This window comes from Populus nigra, chromosome 9, assembly GCF_951802175.1.
Source record: "Populus nigra chromosome 9, ddPopNigr1.1, whole genome shotgun sequence".
Lineage (NCBI taxonomy): Eukaryota > Viridiplantae > Streptophyta > Magnoliopsida > Malpighiales > Salicaceae > Populus > Populus nigra.
The window spans coordinates 1,631,707-1,640,783 of record NC_084860.1 but is presented as its reverse complement, the minus strand read 5'-3'; the positions used below and the strand labels follow the sequence as shown (position 1 = coordinate 1,640,783).

The 9,077-nt window shown below is 35.6% G+C and overlaps 1 protein-coding gene across 3 annotated transcripts; it reads right to left on the bottom strand.

Annotated features, from left to right (window-relative positions):
• Nucleotides 1-380: 380 nt before the first annotated feature.
• LOC133702954 (serine/threonine/tyrosine-protein kinase HT1-like) lies at nt 381-6,294 on the bottom strand. Of its 3 annotated transcripts, XM_062127303.1 has the most exons (5): nt 5,490-6,294; nt 4,604-5,051; nt 3,639-4,094; nt 1,376-1,636; nt 381-844 (listed from the first exon to the last, which is right to left on the bottom strand). In XM_062127303.1, the coding sequence occupies exons 2-4, from the start codon at nt 5,018-5,020 to the stop codon at nt 1,388-1,390; spliced, it is 1,122 nt and encodes a 373-aa protein (XP_061983287.1). In that variant the 5' UTR covers nt 5,021-5,051; nt 5,490-6,294; the 3' UTR covers nt 381-844; nt 1,376-1,387. The 3 variants fall into 3 exon arrangements, with proteins under 3 accessions (XP_061983287.1, XP_061983286.1, XP_061983285.1); XM_062127302.1 differs by having other exon boundaries at nt 381-864; nt 4,604-6,294; XM_062127301.1 differs by having other exon boundaries at nt 381-847; nt 4,604-6,293.
• Nucleotides 6,295-9,077: the final 2,783 nt, after the last annotated feature.

The following is a 9,077-nucleotide window of genomic DNA, read 5'->3' as shown; positions in this document are numbered from 1 at the left end:
GAGCCAGCTGCCTAAAAGGCTCTTTAACCAACACAATTTACATAATCACTTATTATTGCTTAAACCCTTTGCATATTTCTTAGCTACAAATGAAAATAACACATGGAAATGATTTTAATATTAGTTTTTAAAGTATTATCAATCACTTAAAAACCAACATTATAATTACAACTAAATTAGTGATTTCCAGACGATACGTTGTTTAGCTTTAAATTATTTTTCCTCTGAGTTTATAATCACATTTCTTAATTTATATATAAAAAAACTTTAATTAGACAAAACATGGTAATGATTATTAAAAAAAACAAAAATATTGTCTGGTTATCAAACATCATGAGTAAGATATAGAGGCGATATGATATAAAATTATCCAATACAAATGGAGAACAACTAAAAACTGCTTGGATGATGTTACCATGGACGACTGTTGGAGGGAGAATCATGGAGAAAAACAAAAGAGAGAAAGGGCAACAAAAAAGCAATAGCTAGTTAGCACAATTTTTATTTTTAATTGGATGATGCATAGACGTGATAGATATTCTTCTATCGTGATTTAGGGCTAACCCTAACTTTTATGATGATCAATAATTAAGGTTGAAAAATGGTGGCATTAGGTGGAGATTCCTCTAACTGGATTGCTAGCTATCATATTCATCCATGATTGAAATTTTTGAAAATTTCTTTCTTTTTGGGAGACACAGACACCATATATTTACAGCTCTTTTCAAGATGATTGCTTGTGGGATGGGCCTACTGTGGGTCCTCCTCTTCTCTATTGGATAATTCAGTCTTTCTTCCTTGCTGTGGAGAATCCACAACAGGTCCAGCCTGCCTAACATTTCACCTGCTACAAGGGAAGCAAGGCTTCATTCAATTCCTGATGCATGAGCTTAATACATAGTGAAAACAACATTGTTCATTGAAGAATTTAAACATAAGTTTTCTTTTAGCCTTCTTGTGTTTGGCTAGTATGTAAAGGTATACGAACATGTGTATAAGAGACAGAAATGTGTTTGGTTGAAGAGATAGCGACGAAGATATAAAATAAATATATATTTGGGATAGTTTTGAAGTGGATTTCCTGTTTTCTGTATCAAGACAGGAATCAAACACTAATAGACATGCCACATTATCTAACTTAAGCGTAACAGCAGCATCCATGTTCAGTCTCTTCTCTAAAAGATTTAGCATTCTTTATAGTTCTTAAGAAGTGAAACAGCCTTCCTTGGTCTGTCCAAAGTATGGAACCATTGGAAGGTGAATCCAAATCTGAGAGAACCTTATTGATATGCCTCCAGCAGACCATAACCTTAGATTACTGGAAGAACATCATGTACAAGTGAATGGTTATAAAGGACTAGATACATGGCAGTACCTTGAATTGGAGTTAGGCATGTACAGGTACAGATGAGCTCATGGATACGCAGCCTGTCAAGCGTTCCAGAATGGCATTCCGGCTGACGAGCCCCGAGTGTGAAGCAAGAGGAAGGCCTTCTTTGACGCGCTCGTCGTACTTCTCCAAAGCAGAAACAATGTGACTAAAATCTGGTCGCTTGGATGGGTTGGCTGCCCAACAGCGCTTTATCAAATGTGCAAGTGCTGGCTGACAACTTGCTGGCAGTGGAGGCCGCTCATTCTGCCATGGAAACAAAAACAATTTATATAGAATTGGTCTGTTGCCCCAAGTTCTGAGGCCACAGGTTGCATTTCAGAGTTAAAAATATAGTTAGCAACAAAAGGATCATTTTCAATGGAAACAAAATGGGTCAGATATGTTTATCCCGCAGAGAGTTTTCCTTTTATTGTGAGATCAGTCATATGCATTCTAAGCTCCATCACATATCTTCTGCTACCACAGCTTTCCCCCATAATTTGAGCATAGGAGACTTACAAATGGTAGACCAGAGGACGATTGCTCCCATAAAACTGACAGAAAATTACTCCAGACCATAGTTAAGACACCCAACCTGCAGTTTGACCCTGCTTAAGGCTCAGTCACGAGTTGGCTAGGTTAACCTAGTTTTATTTTAAAAAAAAAAACTGAAACAGGCATCAAACTGCAGGATTTTTGAATCCAGGGTTTTCCACTAACTCTGCCTAGTCTAAGCCCTGGGTCGGCAGGTCAACCACCGGGCTGGGCCAAGTTTAAGAACCATGATTATGACAGAACTTGAAAAAATAAGTATGGCATGCTTCCAGTTATTCACAGAGCCTCATATTGCTCAATTTCATCTAAAATTATGCTCCGGCTAATATGCCTAGCAGAGCCCTTTCATATTTCAAATGACCAAAGTGGAAGCTCTCAGGTTCCATCCTTATAGTCCCTAAAATAAGTAACCATTTTCAGTTTTTATAAGCATTTCGACATGGCTCAATTGATGTCTACAAATCTTATTTTTGTACACACGGATCAAATGTTCTTTCAGAGAACTAGACCAGCAGCAAGAGTTTTGATGAGCAATCTCTGAGTCTTACCCTGAAAATACAGCATGATCAACCTAACCAAAACTGGTAATTGTCTGCCTTTTAGAATCTCCATTGAAACAAATTTAACACAACAGTAACAAAGTTAAAGTTTACAGCCTCATAACAGATGGAAAACATTAAGTTTTGGAAACAGTAGTGGCAACAAGCAGCAGAACCCCGAATCATTTTATTAAGGCTTAAGTGGTCATAAAGCAATGTAAATTTACGGTATCATGGGGATAACAGAATTAGTCTCTCCCTCCATGAGGAAAAATTCAGGCATATAAAGAAAGGAGATGCTCCTTCTGCTCATATGCCCTAAGGATGGAGAGGAATAAAGCTGAATATCAACTTTGTGTGATACATACTCATCGAAACTAGTTTTCAACTTGAACTAATTTAGGAAAACTTGTTTTGTAGTACTGTGTTTGTAGCTAGATTCTGGAAATTATCTTTCTTATCATTTCCAAGTTCTCAGAGCTTTTGCCCTCCAAAATTATTCTTCAAAGCAGATACCAAATTGAATGAACCCATCCAAGATAGTTCATTGTTACTTTTTTGTTTATCTAATGGCCACCAATGAGTGATTTCACAAAAAATTTCAGATATCACCTAATTAATAGAAAGCATGAGTTTAGAAGGGGTGCATTGCTAAATAAGATACACATCTTGAAACTAGCAGATGATCAATAACATAGCAATACAAAAATAACAGACAAAATCGCCTCTTTTCTCCTACCGAGTTTTTCGTGCAAATTTTACTGTTTTAGATGATTGGTCTTTGAGATAATAGATATCGTTGATTTTATGAACAGTTGCTTTTGGTTAGCTTACACGATAGAAGGGACAAATACTTAGTAGAAGAGACAGAGACAAAGACAGACAGAGACATAAATCCATGTTTATAATAGTTTTGGAGTGAATTTCTATTATTTCAAAACAGAAAGGACATGTCTCTATTCTAACTGTATCCGCGTCTCTAGTTTCAAGACTTTAACCAAACACTACCTAATATATTATGGGAAACTCCCACTGCTACAAGATGAGCGTTTTATTTTTCTTTTTGGAAACATCAAATTGTAAGATAAAAGAAGCATGCAGGCAAATCTTTTTTCTACGAGAGCTCGGAATTAGCAAATGCGAGTTGAATCGAACAAAAATAATCTGCATACCTTCTCGGCTACAGCAAATGCAGCTTGGACAGGGGTCATTCCTTGAAAGGGAAGCAAAGCTGTAGTTAGCTCCCATAACACAATACCAAAACTATACACATCAACTTTCCGACTGCAATGTTTCTCCTTGATCATCTCAGGTGCCATCCAGCGGTAGGTTCCCTTGTTCCCTTTGGTTTCTTGGCACTGTGTTTCTAGACATGATGTGCCGAAATCAGCAACCTTAACCCTCATTTCATCATTCAGAAGCAAATTATTTGATTTCAGGTCTCTGTGGATGACTCCCTGTGAATGAAGATACTCCATTCCTCGTGATATATCAAGAGCTAATCTCAGTATTGTTTCTGTTGAAAGTGAGTATGGCTCTTTCTTGTTGAGATACATCCTCAGAGTTCCTTGTGACATGTATTCTGTGATGATACAGTACACAGGTGGCTTTTTACAAGCTGCAATGAACTGCAAAGAAAGAACTTTTACCATATTGCTATAACCAAAGCGAGGATGAGTTTTTAATTGAACATCCTTTCTCCGCCTATGGAAATTGATTATAAAGCAAGACTAAAGCCTAATTTTTTTCAGAAGCATCAATAGCATGAGCTCAGAAACTCATCGAAGCTTCAGGTTGAGGTACAAAGCACAGATACAGGTAAGAAATTTGAGGCCGTCTCAAAAAATCAGGCCAACCCAGTATGGCATCTTCCAAAGCTTGAAGACAACTTAGGATAACGAAGAGAATTCTATAAATCAACAAAGCTTTCACATTGGAACAGAGTTCCTTGTCCAAGTCAAGTTACAAAATTAAGCACATTAGACCAAGGAAATACCCGCAGGATACATTGATTACCTTTTATACCTTCACTAATTACTCATTAACATATTAATCATATCAACTACATCATTGCTAATTAATAAAAGGAAATGCTTTTTGTGCTTTTAACTGAATTGGAAAGCAAAACCGCACAGACCTGGACTATATTGGGATGAAAGAGACGCGAAAGCAAAGCAACTTCACATTTGAATTCCTGTTCAAGCAAAGTTTTAGTCTCGTCCATTTGGTTTGGAATCCTCACCATTTTGACAGCAACAGCTCTCTGCTTGTAAATTCCACGATAAATCCTACTATGAGCTCCAGAAGCAAACTTGTTGCCTATAAATAACTGTGAAAGGTCAGCAGTCCATTCCTCTTCGTCCTCCTTTGAAGCCTCCCAAGTCTCTACATTCTCAGATTCCAGTATCATTGACCATGACTCCATGCTGTCAAATCTCTTCCTCTCCAAGTTCTCCATTTCAGAATTCAAATGGGATTTTGATGAGGAAGGAATTGTTAATGTTTTGCTCTTCGGTCTTCGAAGACGAAATGCATGGAAACATGAACTCGCCATTGAAGAACCTCTCTTGTTGTGTTTGATATGACTGCCAAAGATATGATTAAGAAAAAAAAGAAAAGGTGTCAAATCAAACAATCAAAAGGAGCTTTCCTCCTGAAAGTGTGGATTGACTTTAGAAAGTGCATGAACTGATTCAGAAACATGGGTTCTGCAGAAAATTGAAAAGGAAAGATGGATTTTCATGAACTGATCAAAACCAGTACAAGAAACAGTCATGCACACAACAAAGAAAACACGCTGATCAAGTTCTTTAGCGCATGAAAAAACCAGCTAAATGACTACTTTCCATGCTGAAAATTTGTCAACAGAAGATGATAACTACCAATAAAGACAAGGACCAAACAAAGAAAGGTTATGAGGATTCATGGCATGAAGAACTGAAAAGTAAAGAGAAGAAGACAATTCATGAAAATGCAGGGGTGTGACTGTAGCAAAAAAAAACAAGGAGAAGAGAGATTTTCACGGCAGGATCAAGAGATTAGGTCGTTTGGCAGTGGAAATATAGATGAATTCAAAGCAGAAACTTCATGGGGGTCTCGTGAATGCTCCAATGAAAAGTAAAAGATATCAAGAGAGAAGGAAAGAGAGGGGAGCTCTTTTCTGGACAGAAGCCAACTCCTCTGTTTTCTGCTGCATCTAATCTTCGTTTTTATCATCATTAATGCTACTAAGTGGGTACAGTGGCAAAGTGTGGCTTATGTTCATCAGATGATCCTGATTGATTAACATCTTCTGATTTTCTCCACCTCTTAAGCTAAGCTTTGCCTTCAACATTAGGATAAAGAAAAATCCAAACTTTAGGATACGCATCTTTTAATTACTGCTACACTACCATTTGTGCGCCACATACAAGTGGCTTTTACAGGTGGAAACCTCACAAGTGGCAAATCATACACCATCTGACACCACTGTCTGTTCTTAATTCCTTCTTGTGATGTCTTTGAACTATCTTCAAATATAGCAAAATCCCTCTATATTTGGTTAAATAATTGCTCACACACAAAAACAGTCATAATCTAGCCATTGTGCATGGTTACAAGACGCAATCAGATCTCTGACTAAGCCCAGGATCCAGATTTTAGATAAAACAACTAAACCTCTCTCATTTTGACTATGATTGTAAGATAAATCCCTTGTTGTTTTAGATATTTAAGTTTATCTTCTTCTATCTTCTAACATTAACTAGCTATGATCTATATATATTAACATATGTTTAAGGATTTGATGTGAAATGAACTCATTTATGTGGGTCGTCCCTTTCAGTCTACGAAGAATAGAAAGGAAGGGATTCATCCAAGGGCTATTGGCAACTGTTTTGCTAGTCTGCATGTGATTTAGAGCAGTCAATGATGTTACGTACCATAGGCTATAATTTTATGATTAATATCTCTAAAGCAAAAGCAGTGGCATATTCGATAATTAAGTTCATACTAATGAACATCGGCATCCCTTCAAAGTTCAATTTCCTTTTTTCCCCCTTCATTTCTGTCTTCTTGTTTGAGATTTTAGTTGATGGTATTCGATTACACCAGTTAGTTATGCATGATTTGGTTTTGTAATTAGAGTGTTTTCAATAGTAATTTTAAATTAAAAAAATTATAATTATTAAACTCGGATTAGACTAATAACATATATGAAAAATATATAACTCAAAACCCGAATAAAATCAGATTTTAAATTGAATAAAAATACAATAACATAGTAAAATTCAGTTAGCTTATGTGTTTTTTAATGATCCAGTTAACCAGATCAAATCTAATCCAAGTTTGACTGGATTACTTTCAATAATTTTTTTTAAAATTAATAAAAATAAAAATGATTACCCTAAATTATAGATTAATAAGATTATTCAACTATTTAAGTTTTTTTTAAGTAAATCAACTTATAAAACTAGTGTAAAAGGGTATTTTCATTAAATAGAACATATTATTAAATGAATCGAGATCAAATAGAGAAAGAAGATTAGAATTCTGAATAATTTGTATATTATGAATGTCTAGTCTTAATTTAAATACAAATAAAGTATATATAGGTCAAACTAAAAATATTATTCTACTTTTAATAAATAAAACTACATAAATATTATTTAACACATATAACTATGTAAATTATATATATATAAAATCAATTTAGAAAAAAATCTGAATTGTATTACAAAAGCAAACTTTATCAAATGTCTAAGATTCCCACTTTGAAAGGAATATATATATGACGAGGAGGAGGAGGGGAGGGGAGAAGGAGCCAAGTGCATATTCTACTCTTGCTCGCCACTCTCATGATCGCTACTTTATTCCAAACCATTAGAGCATATGATTGGCTTCTGGTCCATGTCCAACACTATTCCATGAGTACAGCACAGGCATTCCGAGGACAGAATCAGGCCAAGCAAGGATATTATTTTTTTATTTTTTTATTTTTAATATTAATCTATCAAGATCATACAAAAATATTACTAAAACACTATTAATTTAATATTTTTTATAAAAAAAATATTTTTTAAAACTTATCAAGAACAAAAGCTACCACGTACTCTCCCAGATAGGATCTAATTCTCAAACTCTCTCCTACAAAAGAGTATTCCCATCTTTTGATTAGAAAGAAATGGGAAAAAAAGATTTTGGTTCTTTCTTTTATTACTGGGCAAACACATATATTCTCCAACTACCAGGGGAGTATCAATTTTATACCCAAACTATTCTTTTATGTCAATTTTATCCTCAAATTATTATTTTTTAATTACGACTTACACTATAGTTATTTAACCTATTAATTCTAGCTCCTTTTTATGCTGCAATGTGTTCTCACCATCATTATTATTTTTTTCAAATCGTGTTATTCTGCTAATATTTTTAATTTACTGTTACAATTTTTTTTAAAAATCAAATTATTTAAGACCCAGTTTGATACAATCCTGTGCAAGCTGTGGCTTCATGCATCGTCTTTGTCAGCTGTTCTGCCATTGTGGGCTGGGTGGGATGGTGCTAAAGGGTCAAAACTCGGTCTGCAAGAGCTTAGACTACGAGCCTTCTTTTCCCTTCATGTAATTTGATTTCAAAATGCCAAGGCAGGACCGATAAGAAAAGATACAGTTCAATTTAGGCAAGGTTTATGGGCCATGAGAGAACCAGAAGCTCGAAACTGGACCATATGTGAGAGGTGCAAGAGGTTCTCTGGAGCTGGAATATCACTTCCAGAGGCCACATCTGGTAAGGTCTGTGCTGAGGCTAATGCGTCTTCCAGGTCCAGCTCGTCCTTAATTAGCTCAGGAACGATAATTGGACCCATTGCCTCCAGACCCACGATCACCATTATGGCCATGCTGCCGTATCATCAGCACCTAACTATAGGAGTAAAACCTTTACTTGCCTGAAGGACGGGTTCGATTCGTGACTGAACCTGAAACATGAAATTCAGAACATGAATTAATCTAGTTTTAAGAAAAATAAAGGAAGAAAAAAACTTAGTTGACCTGATAAATCTGGTGAAAACCTGGCTTTCAATTCATTATTTTTTTTTAATGAAAACAACTTGGTTAAAATAACATTATTTTGGTTTTCTAATAAAAACAATTCGGGCTCAACCAGGGTTGACTCGGTTAGACCTTCCTGACATGTGATCAAGTTGCAATTCAGATCAAGTTTTACATTTGTGGGTCTGTTAATTGGTTTTGTATTTTACCAAACTATAGAGGTAAAACCTTGACTTGTCTGACTGATTGATTCGTGATCCATCTAATTGGAGACATAAAATACAAGATATGAATTAATTATTTTTAAAAAAAATAAGGAAAAAAAACTCGATTAACCTAATACATCATCCAATCAAAACCTGGCTAGACTTTTCTAACCAGTGATCAGGCCCATCCCGGATCAAGTTTTACATCCTGCGGGTCTAACCTTATGTTAATTGGTTTTATCACTGCTACATAATCATAACTTCCATTTGCATCAATGGTGGAGCGTAGCGAGAGCAACGGTGTATGTACTATTGCCAGCTATAAAGGCATCTGTTAAGAAAATCTGTGGTGGAACGATCCCTAACCCTAAAAGGA

Excerpts from the sequence above, each read along its gene's own strand:
- LOC133702954 (XM_062127302.1), bottom strand. The coding sequence starts at position 5,020 with ATGGCGAGTTCATGTTTCCATGCATTTCGTCTTCGAAGACCGAAGAGC. Across the intron at positions 4,095-4,603 it reads TTCATCCCAATATAGTCCAG|TTCATTGCAGCTTGTAAAAA; the intron begins GTCTGTGCGGTT and ends CTTTCTTTGCAG. Across the intron at positions 1,637-3,638 it reads CATTTGCTGTAGCCGAGAAG|AATGAGCGGCCTCCACTGCC; the intron begins GTATGCAGATTA and ends TTTCCATGGCAG.